Here is a 21,786-nt window from a genome sequence, read left to right as displayed (position 1 = left end):
TTCTTTGATTTTCGAGTGAGTTAACCTCTGTTATATTTAATGGACTTGATTGCATCAACAGTTGTGTTTAGTAAATGTAATATCCTGTTCAACCCTTTATCGCCCTTTGCCGTTTGCCATACGGAAGAATGGATGGAGCTTAGACCAGTGCATGGGCAACCATTAAGTTGATCATGGCAAATAAACAATAGCATTTGGTGATGTCATAATCAAAATAAATAGAGGACGGAATAGTGGCTTCGACAAGTTTAACATATCTGTTTTCATCTGTAATACAGATTTTTTGTCAATCAAATCATGAAAGTAAAAAAACTTTTGAAGAGCTTACTTCAGGTGTACCAAGAACCCTTGTTTCAATAGCTTTTTGTGAAAGAAGCAACCAATTACTTTTACGAAAATTACGAGTGACAACACATGATCTGAATAACTCCATTAACTTGAAAATATATACTTCATATGCAGGTGCTGATTGAATATTGTTACAATAAAATCGAAATTTCTCAGAAGGAAAATTAAAATTGTCCCTATTGACGTTAAGTTACGTTCTCAGCCGTTTCTTATTTTCAATATTTAGATTTACGTCAATATATTAAGCAGTAATTTACTGTATACAAGTATATGGTATTCTTTATTTCGAAATCAGTGGGACCGATACGATCTCCAAACTTTGAATTCTTCAATGACAGACCTTATTTTTAAAGCGGAGCGTGAAGTTAATATTTGATACTTTGTTCTAAGACTTGTAATGCTTCCTTAGAACTTTCTACATAAAACAAATGAAGTAATAAGTCCACAAGTAGAAGATACAGTTCATTCTAACAGAAATGCCAACTGATTAGTGAAAACACATGCATCTATAGACGTAAGAAATTAGTTGTAAATGAACAAAACAAGTAGAGATTTTTCGTAAAACTTTTTTTTTTTAACCAAATCCCATTCCTGAAACAACATCTTAGTATGTATGTTAGTCTTTTTGTATTATGAAATAAATGGACTTACACTTTGAATGGGTCTTTAGATTTAGAATGCAGAATACTTGTTTCAAGGGTAGAGAATCAAACGTTTTTTTTACTTTGACAGAAGAAGACAGACTGTTATTAGATGCACTGTAACATATCTGTGGAAGGTTTTAGTATCCACATCTTATTGACATTGCCGCCAAAGATTGATAGTTTCACAATGACTCCTAATTAAGAAAGAGTTTATATGGCATTTTACAGACCCAGCAAGATAACTTTGTGAAGGAGACTTATGTAATGTTGGTGTCCAGTACCGTGAAGGAAGATTAATTTTTTCACCTTTGATTGAATTAGCAAAGGAACATACAAAAGACCTATGATTGTTCACGATTTTCTTTCTGCCATGTTAGTAATGAGGGTTTTAAAATTGATAAGCAATACCTTATCCCCTTATAAATCTGTTTTATAATGTAAATGTAATGTAAAATATAATACACGGAAGTTTTAAAAGAACATAGCTTAATTGATATTTAAACCAAAATCTCGAGTAAGTATAGTTTTATCTTTTTTGTTATCTATTCAGCTATCTAAGATCAATAATTGTTTATCCCAGATATTAATTCGACTATGTGTTTTGTTGTTTATTTTCTTAATATCTTTGACCGATGGTTTGTCCAATGTTTTGATTTAGTAAATTGTTACTTCGATTGATCGTAAGATATCGACGTGTTCATTGTCAATGATAACTTCGGGCAAACGAAGATGTTTGTATACACAATCAACATTTGAAATATGAGAGATTTTGAAACAAGAGTTCAACAAAAAAAAGAAGAATTGGAAGTCATTTCTTAGCAAACCGTCCGTAAAATTGGAAACTCAATTGGGCAAAAAAAGTTGCCGGTATAAAATCTGAGATGATCTTAGTTTATATGCTCCAGAGTCCTCTAACATTTAATCAGAAAAGCGTTTTCTTAATTGAGGTCTCGGACAAAGATGCAAACATCTTGGTAAACAACATAGATATCTCGGCCGAGCAAATCAAGATTGACATTTAAAAAACAAAAAATGATAAATCGAGAAATCGGACACAAAAATGTTAAATGTGTCCTTTCAAGTTTTTTATTGAATCATATACCCATACCTTTGGAGGGAATACAATCACTGTATAATGCACTTGGAATCTAAAAAACAAAACATTGAAATACAATTGATAAAATACAAAAGTTGTAACATGCTCAACAAATATGTTCCATTTGAAACGCATTCCGTAATTATTTCAACAGAACAGAACTGGGTTTTATGTTTTTTACTAAAGAAAGGTTTCGTATAATTAAGGAAATTGGATATTTTATGTTATTTCAGTTTATTCTGCGTTGTGTTTATTTCTCAAAATAAGCTGTTATTGCTGTTATCGTTTCTTATGTGTCATTTTTTTGTACAAAGGTGAATCATTCTCAATCACCTCAGACAGATTCAAATATTCAACCATAGACAGTTCTTCTAGTTTAAATATCTTGTAAATTAATTTAAGAATGCAAATGGCAGGAAGAAAAACAGTCTCATTTTTAAACAAAATGTTTGCACATTAAATATTTGTTTTGACATCACAAATATTTCATATTGACTTTGTACCATTGCAGATAAAGATAAAAAAAAATTCAATGTATTTAGATGTATAATCTAATATTACAAGGAGTACATATGTAAGGTGATGGTATTGCATCTTCTCCTTAATACATGTTACAGTTTTGTTTTTATATATTTAACCTTTTTAGAAATATAAATGGCTGGTGAACACAACTGCAATCATCAAATAAATGTTTTCAAGCACCCGGTAGTCCATAGATGGACATAGCTCGGCATATTAAAGGTAATTTACTTAATGCCTTTGGTATACACTTTGTAAATTGATTTCCTGTCTTGGTTTTTGGTACCCAATTTGTACGATAGTCCAACTCAACTAGAATATTTATTTTTAAATTTGTATTTTACCTAATGTTAAGACATGCACACATACCAATTGTAAGATTGCAGTGACTGTGTGTTAGTAAAGAGAGAAATTGTGAGTGAAACACAAAACGTCGCTAAAGACATGGGCATAGCGAACAAGTTTTGATATATAAACACCGTAAGAAGTAAAGGCGATATTCATTAAACAGACTAAATAACAAAAGCAATAGTGAGCTTTTCAAATCTACTAAATAACAATATATATGTATATACGTATACATGACATGTGAGTGTGAATAGCCTTTTTTTTCAGTAACAATATTCTTGTATAATATATATGAATTAAAAAAAACAAACTGGATAGTCTTGTACATATTATTTAATGTTTACCGTCAAAACCATAGTCAAGTAGTTGTTGTTGGGGTATTAAATAATCCTGACTACCGAAAAACAAATAAACGATAAAAAAAAACCTCCACTATTACCGACATGGTATCATTCTCTGCAGAGTTCAACGTCAAATCTCGTACATCGACCAAATCACAACTTTCAATTTCAACAATCAATTCTCTCCACATGTTTTTCTTATTTCAATATATATATATCATGTATATGTAGCTTAAAGGACAACTTACAGAGTTAATTGTTCAAAGCAAACAGTAGCCCGAACAATCCGGCAGAAATGACCCATATAATACTTAGGAAATCTATTTGTAAAGTGGAAAGACATAAATCTTCACGTTTCAGTATACTTAAAAATGTTGCAACCTATGAGGCTAAAATGAAGGCTTGATATACGATCTGCAGTAAGTTATTGCAACCGACACATTCCATAAGATGATGAAGTTGTGGGGATAAAAGGCAACACACCAATAGATGTACAACAGCGGGACTGATACATGAACTGACTTGGAAATTGACGAGGTCCCTGTCGAATCACCCACTCAGACAAGGAATTCAGACTCTATAAATGAAAATGGTACTTTTATTCCTTAAAGGAAATACACAGAAATTCTATTCATATTTGTATACAAAAGGTCATACAGGTAAACCAGAGAATGTATATACTTTTGTGTAGCATATTAGATATTCTTTTGTACATAGAATTAAAACAATATGAAGATATTAATTTTCATACTCGTTTCTGTATAAGTAAAGGCAACAGTAGTATACCGCTGTTCGAAATTCATAAATCGAATGAGAAAAATAACAAATCCGGGTTACAATATATCATACATTTCACAACTGTATATACCACTTGTCACCGAACGTAAAGCAAACAGCAATCAATGAACCTATTTAACACCTTTATAAATTACTGTATATTCCCCAAAAAAATTTCGTAGATTTATTATTGTAATTGTTGAACAGCAAACACAAATGCAAAATAGATAATCTATCTAATGCAATTCAATTCGAGGATTCATTTAAAATAAATATAATGAGATGTGGTATAATTGCCAATGAGACAACATCAACTTAAGTTCAAATGAAGTGGATGTAAGCAATGATAGGCAACCGTGCGGCCTTCAACAATGAAAAAAACTCGTACCGTATAGTCAGTTATTAAAGGCCCCAACATGAAAAATATGAAACAATTCAATTGTGAAAACTAATAGTCCAGTCATTCTATGGTTATACCTCAAACTAATTGCAACAGAAATGTTTTTTGCGGAATTCGTGAGAGATATAACGTATAAGAAACATATTAAAAATCGAGAAAAATCGAAATAGGGGAAAGTCGTCAATTTTAGCGAAAAAAAAAATCAAGATTTTACTTCAAATATTATGGAAAGATATGGCGCCCGTAGATTGAGAAGACGATATGGGAGACAACTCGTAATGGTCAACTGCAGACGACGCATCTAGTGTCCATCCTTTTCATTCTGGTAAGTAAATATAAGACTTATATATAAAAGTTTTATATGTATTTAGCACTCTTAAGAGTAAAAGCTGTCATGCAAGGTATTTTTGGTGTTTTTGAAAGGCGTAAATACACGGGAGACGGCAAAAAGTAGTACAGGGCAGAAATGAGTTCATTTCGGTTTGCCGAGGTCTCTAAACCACAAATCACGTGTAAAACAGCTCTGCTTTTTATATTTGGACTAAATTATATACATTTCATATATAAATCGCCCCGTAAAAAAAAAATTATAGTCTACTGCCAGGAGTTGCTGACGAAAAAAAAAAGTATGGAACGCCGTTAGTGCCAAAAAAGTTACACTCCAACAAAATTGAATTCATGGAAAAAGGAAGTTGTACTGATAATAAAATTTAAAAATCGATACAGACAAATTGTTTTACCAAAATAAGATGAATATTTATTAATCAAATGATAGAGGGACATTAGAATTGTCCAGTTTAACAAAGCTACCATTATACAATTGAACTGAGCTACCATGCACCAAGCAGGGGAAAGGCACTCTATCAAACTTCATATTACATTTTGGGGCAATTTTTATTACTGTTGTTTTTCTGTGCATACATCAAGCAGGTATTTTACCCGAAAAGGAGCAGGGGCGCCACTTAATACTTGTATTAATGTCATATGTTTCTGTATAAGAGTTAACATGATAAAGTAATAAAAACACACTGAACTACGGCGGAAAGTACAAATAGAACCAGAATATCGACAAATAGAAACTATTAACAAACTGAAAAAAATTACTGTTGTAATCCTTAATCATAATGAGTACAGACACTACATATGCATTATTTTATAGTTTTAAAAAAGTCAACATAGATCTTTTTTAATATTGTATCCAAAACAAATCTTTTGATAAAATAATATGAAAGCAAAACCAAATTAATTGAATCTCGTCTTAACAGTTTTATCATTTTTTTAGGTAATGATGGATGCTTGTGTTTTCTGTCGGGTGTCTCTAAACAATGGTGAAGAAATAACACAACTAAGAGAAAAAGGTTGTAACACAGTTAATAGGACCAGCCAAACCAGAAATGATACGATCGACACAACTCCAGGACAAAAAGTTCAACAGAAATGTCGACGTGATTACATAAACGCTAATTCAATCAAGAAGGACTTGCGAGACAAGAATTTATCGACAACCGAGTTAAGTCGTGACTTACGCTCTTCCACTCCTGTTTTCGAGTTCCAGAAGAACTTTTTATTTTGTGGAAATTATGCAAAATTTTCGGAGAGTAAAAGGGGAATCGACGTGTTTCCTGTCAGGACAACAGATTTGTCTAAGACCCTTAGAAACATCTGCAAAGAAAGAAATGATGAATGGTCCGAAAACGTTTTGAGGAGGCTAAACATTGCGCCATCCGATTTGCACGCTGCATATGCAATATACCACCAAACATGTAGTGTTAATTTTAGAACTGGTAAGCAAATCCCCGTTTCGAAGCAAGCAAACAAAGAGGTCAAACGAACGACACCAGGACGACCAAAAGAAGATTTATCAGAGAAAGCTTTCCTGCAAATAGTTAGACAATTAGAAGAAACACAAGACGAACCTGCAACCGTAAGCGATCTTGTTCAGGCTATGGAAGAAATTTGCGGAGAGAAGGCGTATAGTGTGGTGCACATGAAAAAGAAACTGCAAACTCATTTTGGATTCGATATCATCATCACGGAAGTAAACGGAAAGTCGAATATAGTCACATTCAGGAGAACAGCATCATCTATACTGAACGAATTTTACAGAAGACCATCATCTAAGAGTCCAGAAGATGAAAAGCTGTCGATGATAGAAACAGCAGCTAAGCTAATAAAAGCAGATATTATGAGCCTTAAAGATTCAAAATATATATATCCGTCTTCTGTTGATATAAACTCACAGCAAAACACTGCCTTTGTCCCAGATTCGTTACGAACTTTTCTAAGTGCATTATTTAGTCAAAACGACTCTACTGTTAAAGTTGCATCTGTTGGTCAAGCTATAATTCAGGCAACCCGACCAAGAACACTTATTGCACCGCTACAAATTGCCCTCAGTGTACAAATGCATCATCACTTTGGATCAAGGTTTTTGTTGGACACTTTGAACACTCTTGGTTTTGCTTCTTCTTACACAGAGGTTCAAAGGTTTGAACTTAATGCTGCTGCTGCTCATGACAGAACCGACACACAATTTGGGAATGACACTTTCGTTCAGTATATAGCTGATAACGTAGACCATAATCTGCGCACTTTAGATGGTCATGGAACATTTCATGGTATGGGCACGATTGCAGCTGTAACTCCAGGATTTAGACTTGACAAAGCTGTCCCTAGGCTGTCTCCCACACTAAAGGAAGTCTCTGACTTAGCGAAGATTAACATAGATTATTATTAGATGCAATATAAACAATCGTTACAGGCAGAGTTCGCAACCATGAATTATGAGCCAAATATGGTCGATACAACGTGGAAGTTAGACCTTCTGTCAAACGTATGCTGGCCTTTGACATGCAACCGACCTAGTTGGTAAGCCATTATGCACAAAGTGATGGACGGTGATTATCCAGGAAAATCATCTGTTGTTTTTTTGCCAATGATAGACATGAATCCTAGTGATCTCACATGTATAAATTCAACACTTAACTTCATAAGCAAGCAAGCAAAGGCTCAACATTGTTCACCTATTTTGACATTTGATCAACCCCTCTATTGGAAGGCAATGAACATAATTAAAGATGAACCATTGGATAGTCCTTTAAAGTCAGTTATCTTGAGACTTGGAGGCTTTCATTTAGAAATGAGTTTTGTAGGCGGCATTGGTCACTTGATGGAAGGATCTGGAATTACTGAGCTACTTGAAACAGTGTATGCACCAAATGCAGTAACTCATATGACTAGTGGAAAGGCTATTGCACGAGCAGTAAGGGCACATTTCCTGGTAGACACAGCTCTCACGTCAATAATCTTGTCACACATATACGGCATACCACTTCCAGATCAAATCTAAAATGAGAGTGGAACCAATGATATTAATCCGGCAAATTACATAAATACCGACATTACTGATATGAACGCTGAGGACCTTTCGGATGAGTTGCATGAAGCAGATTCGATGTTGGATGAACTACTGAAAGGGGACATATCCGTCGAAAAAGCTTGCGAAAATGTTTTATTAGATCAAATAAAATCTAGGATAGATAACTTTCGGGTGTCACACAAAAGTTTTCGTACTTCACAACTATGGTTCCAGTATATGGATATGATAGATATACTCCGTAGATTCATCAAAGCTGAAAGGACTGGTAACTGGGGTCTACATTTACAAACAATCAAAGACATGCTTCCGTATCTTGCAGCTTCGGGACACAATCTGTATGTCAAATCATCACGAGTATACTTACAACAAATGCAGAACTTGAAAACAACACATCCTGACGTATTAGCTTTTCAACAATCAGGTTATCATGTTATAAGAAGGAGTGATACATTCTGGGCAGGTCTTTCTTCTGATTTGGTCATAGAACAGGTTTTAATGAGAAGCTTAAAGACGACAGGCGGTATGACTCGGGGCAGAGGTATGTCAGAGGGTCAGCGAGCCCAATGGATTTTATCTATGCCAGACTGCGCGGAAATGAACAATGCTTTGCAAGAGTTTACTGGAGTCAATTATGGAACAAGTGACCAACATAAAGAAGGTGGGGATTCAAGGAGATCGAGAGACTGTCAAGATTTGAAAACATTTTTATCGTTTCTTATCAGCAGAAATCCTTTTGTAGAGGAAACCAGTTTGCGAAATATAGAAACAGGGGTCTCGGCGGACAAATTTGTCAATGTTGATAATTCGAAGGAATTAGGGATTAAAATTCTAAAGTCCATGGACGGACAGAAAATTGATGAATTTTCATTTAAAAGGAAAGAACAGGCCATTATCTTAAGTGCAAAATCGGCTATCAAAGTTGATGATGATGTCATTACTGTTGATTCACAGCTTCTCTTTCAGCGCTTTCTTGCTGCATCAAATGGCATATATGAAGATCAGTCTGAAATATTCACCTATGAACTATGTAGTCATCCCAGTTCAATGTTTGATCCAAATGGGCTCATGCGAACAGCACAAAAGTCTAGTCTTGCAGATGCTATTTGGGGAAAGGGCGATTGTTGCGCATTTGAAATGAACGAAAACGACAAAACTCAGTATATTATTGATGGCGGCTCTCTTCTCCATCGTATACACTGGCAAAGCGGACTTTCTTTCGGTGAAATTTGCCAGAGGTACGTTGACAGCGTAGAACGGAAATACAGTAATGCTATAGTTGTATTTGATGGATATGCCTCGGGTCCAGATACTTAAGATGCCACACACCAGCGACGCACCAAAGGAATCATAGACACAAAAGTTTCATTCACGGATAGAACTCCTTTCAAATCTAAAAAAGAAATATTTCTAGCAAACATCGAAAACAAGCAAAACTTCATTAATCTCTTGAGTGCAAAGATGGTAGAAAAGGGAATTGAAACTAAACACTCAGATGCCGATGCTGATGTATTGATAGCCCTTACTGCAATCGAGTCATCGAAAACAAAACTAACTGTTTTGCTAGGAGAGGACACTGATCTTCTGGTACTCCTTCTTTGTCATGCGGACGTTACATCAAATTCGCTGATATTCAAATCTGGCAATGTGTCAAAACTCAACACAAATATTAAAATATGGGATATTTTGAAGACCAAATCGCTTCTTGGTGAGGAGGTATGTACACTGTTACCTTTAATTCATGCTATCAGTGGTTGTGACACAACTTCAAGAATGTTCGGTGTCAGTAAAGCAGCGACCCTAAAGAAATTCGGAGAACAAGACTTTGTAAAGGCTCAGGCACAGTTATTATGCAATGCAAACACAAAGGATAATGTAATTTCTGCTGGTGAAAACATTATTTCCTCTCTATATAATGGTGCTCCATATGAAGGACTGAAAGTTCTTCGCTACAGAAAGTTTGCTGCAAGAGTATTGACAAACAAAACGTGCGTTCAAATTCATACTTTGCCGCCAACATCAAATGCGGCTTCATTTCATAGCCAGAGGGCTTATCTTCAAATGAAAATGTGGATGGACAGGGACAATTTAAATCCATGTGAATGGGGTTGGAAAGTCGCTAATGGAAACCTTGTTCCAGTTAAGTGTACGATGGACGCAGCTCCCTCTAAATTACTCAACATTATTCGATGCAATTGTAGGACAAACTGTGACACTAAAAAATGTACTTGTAGAAAAAACGGACTTGAATGTTCAGTAGCATGTGGCGAATGTAAAGGAACTGGTTGTACAAATTCGAACAAAACAGTTGACATGGACGATTAAGTGACAATTAACTTCAAAAGATCTATGTAGAATACACAAAAAACGTAATTAGCATAGTTAAGGGGTTTGGGTAAAAACTACTACATGTTTTTGTTATCCTATAACGTAATTATTTTGGTTTCAAGAAAAAGTATCATACCGGTCAATCGGTTTTTATTGTTGTTATAAGATCTATTGACTTGACGAATTTATCATTATTTGATCTCCCTCAATATTTAACATATACAAAGTAAATTTGAAGACTCATAATCTTATTTGAATTTGGGTTTTTTAAGAAAACATAAATTCCCAGTTTTTATCGATTTTTGGCTAAAAATCCAACATTTTCACCCAAAATTTTCAACTTCCTGTACTTTGAAGTTCATCATATTTTCAAAAATTCATTGTTGTAACAAGATCTATTGACTTGATTAAAAATTATGTACGTTGCTATTTTAGTTTTTTAGTAACGGCAAATTTCCAGTTTTCAGCAATTTTTCAACAAAATCCAAGGGTTTTCACCCAAAATTAACAATTTCCCTTCATCCAAACTTTCTCGATTTTTCATATGTTCAACAGTACACCAAAATCAGCTAGGAAAACTAGAAGAACATTCTGTTGCAATTAGTTTGAGGTTTGGTCATATTTTGGCTAGAATGACTGGACTATAACGGCCTAATTTGATTTTAAAAACAACTTGCGAAAAACAAATATGACAAACATAAACCAACGACAACATCTGAACTACAGGCTCCTGACTTGGGACAGGCACATACATAATGATACTTAGTTAAGATCTTAGAGTACTCGAAGTTACTGATAGCTAGTACATAACCAATAACAATTAATAAAAAATCATGTTTCTAAGACTTAGATATCAATCAGTACACATCCAACATGCATTGGATTTAGTGTAAAGAACTCATTTACAGTCGGAGAAAAACATGACCTTGTGCTATGCCAAAATATAGGTATCGACAGATTGTAGTAAAGGTTTTAAGTAATTTGTGGTAACGAAATTCCTGACTTAATAATTTACCAGTAATACATAGATTACTCTCACTGAAATCCAAAACGCCGCTACATACACGGGCATAGCGAACGAGTTGTGATATATAAACACCGTAAGAGGTAAAGGCGATATTCATTAACGACTTTATTAACAAAAGCAATTGTGAGCTTTTCAAATCTACTAAATAACAATATATATGTATACATATATACATAAGAACAACTCAATGTTAAACATATAATGCCTGGTTAGACAATTAGGATGTCAAATAAATGATAAATGCACAGATTCAGTCATATGTTAGGAAAACAGTATGCACAATATAGTATACACCTTAAAACATAGCATAAGTTAGAATTAAGCACAACCGATAATAGCAACAAAAAGCTATACAAATTAAGCAGTCAAACACAATAATTTTTTTTTCAAAGCACTAACATTAAAGCACTAAATGCATGTACTGCATGAGCTGTTATTCGGAATCTAATTTTTTTAGTTTTTTTTTTAATTTGTCAAAAGGCAGCTCATTCGTAATATGTGTAGCATAAATAAAAAACGATTTCAAACCATACCTAATAGTTCTGGCTCTTGGGAGTACTGCTGATCCATGTGATCTAAAACTATAGTTCAGAACGTCAATTAAATGATGCAGATATCTTGGACTTGGAATAATTTCTGATGTTTCAGTGGCAATAGTTTTTATTCCCCTGGTTTAACAGAAAGTAATTTAGATTTCTCTAGCAGTTTTTTATAAGAACTATCATACTCTTCATACTGGATCAATGTAAGAGCTCTTTCATTTAAGAATAATTTCGTTTTCTACAGTAGTGGCTTAGTACTAAACAAAAGTTTGGCAGAATTATTGAAAATTATTCTGTTTACCTGCCTAGCCTATTGAGATGGTATTTGCCCACTCGTTATTGAATAGTTAATTGTCTTACAATGTAATATATTAATGTCTGTTTACATATTTAAGATATATGACATAAAGCTTGAATCTATTGTTACTCCAAGAAGTTGAACATTGTATTCACATTGTGTTCCCGTTTAAATTGAAGATCAAATTATGTTTATTTTTCCCAATGGCTATAGCCTGATATTTGTCAGGATTAGCCTTCATTAAATTTATCAAAAACCAATTTAGCAGATTTTTAATAACAGTTTCAACGATGGTATCTATGCTACAATCACTATATGATATAATGTTATCATCTACATAATTATAGTATGCACTTTTTTGTACAAAAAGAAATATGCTTTTAAAAAGGCATTAAAAAGAACTGGCTCAAGTATTGACCCTTATGGTGCACCTTTAAATTTTTGATCCCATGAACTGAAATAACGTTCAATTTTGATACACTGTTTTGTGTTTTTTCTATATAACATTTGCATTTTAGAGATGTTTTTGACAAATCATATGCTTCCAATTTTAGTTTAAGTAAATCGTGCAGCAAACAATCATATGCGTTAGAAAACCCCATCAGAATTGCAGCAATAAAATTGTTTTCGTCCGGAACTTTTATCCACTTTTTTTTTACAAGTGTTGTGTGACAACAGAATCCAGACCTAAATGCAGAAGGTAGACGGCACAGATGTTTATTTGGAGATTCCTTTGATTGATCATGTAAAGCTCTTTCATCAATTTTGATAACACATTTATGATTTCCTTTATCTAGATAGTTATTCTATCTATACAGTAGATAGCCTATAGATCATCGCGACAAAAATAGATTCCAGTTGATTTGTTAACCAAAATTGTAATAGGATATGATAGTAATGGTTGTTCCATTTTTATCATGGCTTTTAGTGATATAGTAACATATCCTATAACTTTTGTTATTTTAATTTTGTTCATATGTTTACTCAAGCACTATTCTGTTACAGTTTAAAAATTCAATTCATTAAAACCAGTTTTATTTTTTTCGATTTTTAAGAAAATGGGTGAATTCTATCTATTTTAAAGTTTTTGTCCCCTGTGTACTTAACTACATTTCTGTTACCTCGTTAGGATCACAGATAATTTTATATTTTTCATATAGAATAATTTGTTTGTAAGTTTGATTTAAATCTTTTATCATATACACACGGTTTAATTGTTGCGATTTCATGAAAAGTTGCATACAATTACGTTTTTAAAATTGAAAATGTTTATTTTTGCGACACAATACACGTCACAATTTTTGCGATTAAAAAAATTGGTAACATTTCTATATTACTTCGGTGCCATCAATCTTTTTGCGTTAAAGACATTTGCTCCATACAAATGCATCACATTACAATAATGTCATAGTTAATTATTTCACTTAGCCTCTTATGCAGGTCCCTACTGCTAATGTAAAGTTTCACTTTTATTTTTCATAAAGATAATAACACACATACAGTCTTACAAAATTCATATTCATGTTATTTCTTTTAAACCTTTTTCCTTTATCAAAAGTGTTTGCACGAAAGATCTATACAAAATACTTTTTTCGTAAAAAAAAAATGCACAAACACTTTTCTAAAGTTTCTAAACTAGGAACGGATACATTACTATGTGCATCGTAATATCAAACTGGATTTATGTGAGCTTACACCCTACCCTTTTACAAGATGTAAATGTAAACTATGTTGTTTCAGAACCTTTAATCGATGCAATACAATCTCCTATTTATCAGTCTTTGCTCAGCTTTTTACCTCAGCTCCATTTTTGAAATTGCCATCTTACCGTTGTTTGCCTATATGTTCACGGTCTTTGAAATTATCAGTATCTGATGGCAGAGATTGCCTGTTAGATATACACATATTGTGCAATTGTGCAATACGACGACGACAACGATAAAATGTTAAAGTATCTCCTAGCGAAACACAGTAATGAGTAATGTTCTAGCATTTGGGTTTATGCATCGAATACTGTATATCGTTTTTTTTTCGCATCGGCTTTTTTTCGCGATATGATGACAAAATAAGCAGGTTAGATTTTTACTGTGTATAAATTTCGCTGAATGGGATAATACACCCGAAAAATAACTATATCGTATTGTTAAAAATGTAAACAACATAAACTATATTGACTGACCGGTAATCGATTACAAATAAATATGAGTACTTCAAACGAAAACACAATATTCAGTGAACTTTCTAGGAACATAAAATATATAAGTTAAGGCATGCTAAAAATTGAAGGTTTTGATCATTACAGATATACAAATATCCGTGTAAATGTGATTTATTTTAAATCTTAAAATTACATTAGATACAATGTACAAAGATCTGTAAAATATTTGGGTTATGACATCAATCAATAGATCGTCGCTAATTAACATTTGTTAACCTGTCACTGATTGTTGTGTTGTTAAAAGGTGTGCCATGCATGATTAGTCATTTTAATTATTATATAAACAGATACCTTAATTAAATATACACTTTCTTGTGATCTACCGAACAACACAAAAGACTCGACAATCAACAGCATAATATAAATATGAAACTTTCAAATAACGATAAATCTGAGAATATGCAGTGAACATTATGCAGGGTCAAATTTTCGCGTTTCTTTAGCTGCCGCTAACAAAGCAAAAATTAAACACTCGCAAAAAAACCCAATATACGGTATGCTAAAAGCTTCTGTGCAGATAACCTATGTAAAAATATACAGATTTTTATTAGCTGATATGATGCTCTACAATTTTCTTTTTTTATCAAAATAATGTTTCGTTTCTTCAAATGGACAAAAAAATGATGGAAGAATAATGATCGATACAAGCTTGACGGCTCAAATATTTAAATCAGCAGGAATTATTGCAAAGTCAGTGGTTGATCTAGGATTAAAGATAAAGAGGAGTGACCAAAAAATTGCTATAGTATCTTTATTTTGCATGCAAGTATAAGAACTTTCACCGACAAGTCGTCTTCCTTAGTCCATAAACAATGATAAACTTCCATCTAATGGTCTGCTTCTAATTTGTACATTGCTTTTCCTTTTCGGCTTGCGTTGCCATAGCCCAAATTATTTTCCTTTGATATCCTTTTATTTAAAGCAATTATGGATTTAAAATCAATAAATTCACGATGAATTCGATGCAAACAATCGAAAGGGCTGCAGTGCTAATTATTTCATTTAATTGCTAATCAAAAAGCATCGTGAATAAGGCTGTTGTTGAAATGCAAAATAAAACAACTTTGCGTGATATTAACTGCCACTTGGAAAAAAAGCTGTGCATATTGACAATTAACTGAAAGAGTACTACAGTTGTGTATCACACTGATTGTTCGTACAATGCGTATTTTCCTTTACAAAAACGATAGTTTCACGAGACACGTGTGGTATTGTAACAGAGTTAAATCGTACACACATGTAGAGTAATAGATCGTATAAAACGGGGAACGATAAAAAATATCAATTTCATGAAAACAATAGCTTAGGGAGGAGGGATTATCTGTTTCATTTGCATCAATGATATTTTATGTGTGCCACATATTTTTTCTTGTATTTAGCAAGAATTCGTTACTGGATGATGTGAAGTTGACGATTACCCTTTAATGGATTTTATTCATATTCAAATAATGTGCTGGAAAGAAAAAAAGGTTATCTTTGAGCAATTTGAAAGTGGTACAAATGAATGAAAATAACACCTTGTAAATTCTCCCCTTATACTGATTAACCTTAATCAGAAACGCTAGAACCAAAACATTTGAAAGTCCGGGATTTGTATATGCGGAGAAACGTTGGGAGCTATATTATCATGTTCTTAGCTAATGCTTTAATTTTCAATGTTTAAAAAGCTGTTTGTTTTCCTGAATAACTGTCCCTCTTTGATCAATTTCAATTAATTGAAACACCATCTGTCTACCACTTAATAGCAGCATAGCATATTATGTTGTAAACTGACAATACTTATCTTTGTGGACAAGTATTCCTTTTTTTTTTCAGTCAGAATTTTTCAACCTCTTTTTTTTAATGAGACATGTTTAAAGTCTTACAATTAATAATCCGGACAGTATCCCTAAATTTAGCTATAAAAGTCTAATGTATGACAAAATGAGGAAATAAATAGAGAGGACACTAACGTCCTGATTGTGATAAGATGCTTATAGATTTAAATGTTCAAATGTTTTGCTGCTGTGATGATGTGTGGCTTTAGAATTTAACTATTACTTAAATATACCGCAGCAATTTACCTCAGGGAACTAATTTGAAATAATTCTTACATAAACAGCAACAATTATCCTTTTAAGATGTTGATATCTCAGTTTCACACGGAAACATTACGACAAAAGGGACATTTTTTTTTTCGTTTCCTATTCTTAATTTTCTTTTTTCAACGGCAATGTTTCTTTGGTCAAGTCTAATGGTTTGTATATATTTCAGTTCGCTATTTTTGCACATGTTAACATTCACGTTTTAGAATTCAAAGAACGAAGTTTATATATAACTTGTAAATTTTAAATCATGGATTTCGTTACAAAAATTACTTAAAACCTTTGCCAATTCATTGATACAAATATTCGATTTGGAAATGTAGCTATGTGACGTTTTATGTATAGTCAGGTCCATGGGTTACAAAGGGAAATTTCACTCACATGAATTTCACGTGAATCTAAATGCATGTGAATCTGACGTGAAATTCATGTGAATTTCACCTCAAACGAATTATTCGTGAAACTGACGTGAAATCGGTTCATGTGGGTTTCATGTGAATCTCATGTGGTACTCATGTGAATTTCATGTGAAAATCACATGATTTTTATTCACGTGATATTCACGTGAATTTAAAAAATAAAGTTATTCAAATAACATCTAAATTTTCAAATCTAATTAAAATCATGAAAAATACCAAATTTTTGTGTTGGAAAGTTCACATGAAATTCACGTGAAAAATTTCATGTCATATTCATGTGAATCTAAATTCACATGAAACTTTCCATGTGAATTTCATATATAAGCTCGTTTGAGGAGAAATTCACGTGTATAGTGATATCAACTAACCACAACTGTGTAGCATCTCAACTGAACGCAATAGGGCAATGGTCATCGAAAATATACACCACCTGCATTTTAAACCTTTTCTATCAAAAATAATGCCCCATCATATCCTACTGACAACTTTCATTATGTTACAGACAGAAATCAATACCCCCTGAGAAATGCTATTCAAGGAAACCTCATACTCCCTAAACCAAAAATCTAATTGTTCAAGAAATTTTTTATGTTTTCTGGACCATCCATGTGGAACACTTTGCCTATATCTTTCCGAAATTTAACAAATGTTAATTCTTTCAAATGCAAAATAACCATTTATTGAAATCAATCAATTAAAAAAAATATTTTTTCATAACATTTTATGCAGTTGTTGTATTGAACATAATCATAATATATGTTCTTGACTAGTGTATGTCATGTATATGTAGCATTTGTTTTAAAGATTGTTTGTTTATGATTTTCTATAATGAGGGTCTCAGTGAAGATTATTGATTAAGCTAACTGCGTAACCCTCTTAAAATAAAGTATTGTTGTTGTTTTTATAATCATGGTCTGTTATCCTCTGTTAAAAAACTAGTGGGAATTCATTATATTCGTACTTAACTGTTTCATATACAATTATAAATTTTAATTAACTACTTAAAGAGGGAAATGGCACTTCAGTTGTTGATATTAGTTCTGCTTTGGACAGAATGATGGCAATATTTATTCACGGAATTCATTGCTCGAATAATTTGTTTATTTTGGTGACTTTTATTGAAACTTAGTAGAATAATCTGACACAGAAAAACGGACAACAACGTTGACTAACACAAAAGAATCAAAGATAGTCAAACAGAGAATAGATTTACGAATAATCTACCAAGTATTCATTTTTATGATATTTGCACTTTTGTACATTCTATATGAAAAATGTCAGCTTAAAGTCTTTCATCTAAAATGTTTTACATAATGGAATTTATTTAATGTTTAACCTTTTTACCTTCACAAAATATGTCACAGATATTTTGTGGTTGCCACAAGTGAAACAGGTTCCGATTATCCTTCTTGAGTACCTGAGATAGTCTTTTTTGTTTGGGGGGGGGGGGGTCCTTGTTGCTCTGTGTTCATGTTTATATGTTGTGTGTTGTGAACTTTAAATTGTCGTCGTCCTTTGTTTGTCTTTTGCCATGAAGTTGTCAGTTTATGCCTTAAATAGCCCCATGGTATCTTCCGCCTCTTTCAAAAATTTTAAACAACCATAATGTTTAAACATATATCTCAAAGCAGTTCTAAAGTATGAATATTGATATCAATTTTAGGAAAGGCATTTAGAGCAGAAATGGAAACACTTATCTTAGGACTTTTTTATGATTAGATTACAATGAAAATTAAATACTGTATTCTCACTCACTTTTAGCTGCTGGAGGAGGAAATAGTTTATGGGCAAGCTCTTTCTGATCCATGGTTGTAGCGTCTATACAATTTGGTAGATGACCAAGGAACTTTGGGATCTCCGCTGTTGCAATCTTTATCAAATGTACTGTTATTGTGTTGTCGTTAACAAGATAGTTAACATATTCTCCTATTAATCGACATTTATGTATATTTGGTGAAACGCAAACAAATACTTTGGAAGAAGTTTCCTCTGTAAATTGACTTTTTAGTGTTTTATACCAGTGATAAATTGTATATGGCTTCATGAATTCTGTTTTTTGATTTAGAAAATTCAGTATCCATGCATCATCGATGAGTGATCCACAAAATATAACAAATAGCTGCTTTCTGAAGCCTGTATAATTTCTCAGTTCAACTTTATGATAGACTGCAGTCATCACTTAAGAAAGAAATCATAATGAAAATATAAAGACAATTATTCAATAAAAAACTTTTGAAGGTCTCTATTCCTCATTCTTAGCATGTTGATGGAATGATTTATTTATTTGTATTCATAACGTAATAACAAGTTTTTCATATTGATTTATAGTTGTTTGCACATAAAGTCAAGTAACAAATATTTCATATCTATTAATTGATAGACTCTATGCATAACGTCTAATGAAATCCATCAATCGATTGAACGTCAAGGTATATATATTTGTTACTGATTGTTTGATAGACTGACAGTTTGTTTAATATTAAGTGACAGTTATTTCTCATTTATTGATTAATTGGTTGCTTGATTAAGATGATTGATTGATTTGGATTATTGATTGCTTATTCAACGTTCTATATCAATCATTCTTCATTGACTAATTGATTTATTGATTGATTGTTATTTGCTTAGCTGTAAAGAAAAAATATTTTACGCATATTTAGTAAATGGAAAACATAACAGTCTCCCCAAAGAGGTCATCGGGTCGCTTCGGTCTGAAATGATTTCTATATCCTGAGAATGTAACGAAGGAGAAATTGATAATTGGATAACCAGCGAGAAAAAGCGTTAACAAAGAAAAGTGTTTAGTTAAACAGAGTGGGTTTCAAAACCGATATATAATTGTTCCATATCACAAATCATATAAATATCAATATTATGCCCCCCCAAAAAAAGCGACAGAACGTAATAATTATGTAAATAATTTATGCAGGTCTATCCACGAAAAACAACATTCCAATGTCCATTACCAGCGCGCATATTATATTTGTCCATGAACAAACATTTCAAAAATATCTTTTTTATATAATTGTTTTTGTTCGTAAGTACCCTACAAGAAATGTAGGCATGACATGTTATTTTGAATAGAGTTGTTTTGTTCCTCAGGCCGTTAGTTTTCTCGATTAGATTGGTTAACATTGTGTAATGATATGATCATTTATAGTTTGCTCTGTGATATGAGTTTTGGTCATTGGTAAAGACCGTACGGTGACCTTCATTTAATAAAATCAACGTCATTTGTTCTCAGGTAGATATTGTCTCATTTGCGATTATAGAATATCTTTGTTTAATGACCAATAACAGGTATATGCTCCTTAAACGACAAAGGCTCCAACACAGTTAGCAGGAAGAACGACTGAAATCGACGCTATATACTTTTTGAGGTCATTACTATGATTGAGCTGACCGCTACGATGTTTCTGTATTTCAAATCAGTAGCGACATGTTTTCGCGGACTTCGATCTTTGGATTTGCATGGTAGGTTATAAATTTACGGCAGGGGTCACTTACACTGTCACTGCACCCGGTCTCGCTTCATTTGTATTTCCTGCGATTCAATTTGTTTTTTACTCGATTTGTATCTAGGTAGAATGATGGATATGAACATTGGCAATTAACTGTAGCCTCAGAATTTGTAGTGAATACCCTCATACTTTATAACATCATATCGCTGTATTCATGCTACTCGCACTATTTTTTATTGTTTCAAATTAATGAAAATTACATTTAATAAAGTCCGCGCGTCCGATACGCTTTTCTCGATTTACCTTCAAACTGAACGCTCAAAACCTTAAATACGAAGGATGAATAAATACCTAAATACGTAAGGGACATAAAAAGAATAGCCAAATCCATCTAGGGTCACCTTTGTCTGAGGGAAGTTGATCCCTAATTACTTAATAATCAATGAAGAATTTAAGCAAGTATAATATAAATCATGTCAGTAACGGTTCACTAGAACTGACCATAAAGCTTATGATATTCTTGGGGACTTAAAGTCTAGCAGCAGTGGTATAGATCCAGTGCAAGTGCTAGTAAATGAGATAATACTTAATTAGTTCTGGGCTTTCGAGGAATTTTTCTGGATTAATTATCAAAAGAAAAGATCAAACTTAAAACTCAGAAAGCGAAGGTTATATCATTTCCGGAATACGCGAGGAGATATAAATTGCTTCATATATAGATGGAAAGACACAAGTTCGTGCAGACACAAGTTCGTTCAGATGGATAGGCGAACACATTCGATGTGATAGCTGCATATATTCTTAAAAAAAGAAAGGAAGATTTCGAAAAATTTGATTATTCTTGATAATGATTCTCTTTACTTCATTTTAATTTCATGAAGGTGTCCTTAAGCGAGATTAAGGTAAAAGATTCTTTCAATTCGTGTCTTACGGCTGACTTATACCTTGTATACATCTATATCACTGTAATGTTTTTTTTATATATATATAATAAATAATTCCAAATCTATTTGATAATAAGTATATTTCAAAAATTGTTCACTTCATTTTTCAAGTATTTACTTACATGCCGACTTGCACTTATCACAATGTTCGTCTTGTTCGTCTTTAACGTTTTGTATCTTTTTTCTCAAATGATCTTGAATAAATAATCATTGTTCTAAAAGTGTAGATCAAGCATCACAAAAGGGAAGTAAAAAAACATATGTCGCTCCCGATATTGATAAAAGAAAACAATTGACAAAAGAATCAACAATTCTCACAACAGTACCAGAGAAAATTCAAGTGTGATAAGTGAGAATGAACTGACACCTCACTCGAAATATCTTAAATTTATGTTCAGTTAACCAAAACTTCTGTATAAAATTCAGAATAATAATTTATATTTAAAATAGAGGAGAAAACACCAAAACATTATAAGTCGAAAATAAACTGACAATGCCAAGGCAAAAAAAAAACAAAAACGAAAAGCTATCAAAAGACAAAACAATAGTTCACAAAACACAACCTAGAAAGACTGAACAACATGAACCCCACCAAAAATCGGAGATTATCTCAGTT

General features: G+C 32.7%; 1 protein-coding gene across 2 annotated transcripts in view; it reads right to left on the bottom strand.

Moving 5' to 3' along the window:
• The window catches only part of LOC127723685 (uncharacterized), a 45,176-nt gene that overhangs the window by 2,148 nt on the left and 21,242 nt on the right, over positions 1-21,786 (bottom strand). Inside the window, exons 7-10 of one of the 2 annotated variants that reach the window (XR_007992203.1) lie at positions 21,293-21,385; positions 18,521-18,943; positions 11,738-11,785; positions 2,101-2,140 (exon numbers count right to left, since the gene is read on the bottom strand). Coding sequence is in view for 1 of the 2 variants with exons in the window: in XM_052230427.1 (XP_052086387.1) it covers positions 2,118-2,140; positions 11,738-11,785; positions 18,521-18,943; positions 21,293-21,364 (566 nt within the window). In the remaining variant the exon portion in view is untranslated. The remainder of the gene's footprint in view (positions 1-2,100; positions 2,141-11,737; positions 11,786-18,520; positions 18,944-21,292; positions 21,386-21,786) is intronic. The other variant, XM_052230427.1, reaches the window with a different exon arrangement.

The sequence above is a fragment of the Mytilus californianus genome, unplaced genomic scaffold (genome assembly GCF_021869535.1).
Source record: "Mytilus californianus isolate M0D057914Y unplaced genomic scaffold, xbMytCali1.0.p SCAF_13, whole genome shotgun sequence".
NCBI classification, from domain to species: Eukaryota; Metazoa; Mollusca; class Bivalvia; order Mytilida; family Mytilidae; genus Mytilus; species Mytilus californianus.
This window is presented reverse-complemented; position numbering and strand designations above follow the sequence as displayed.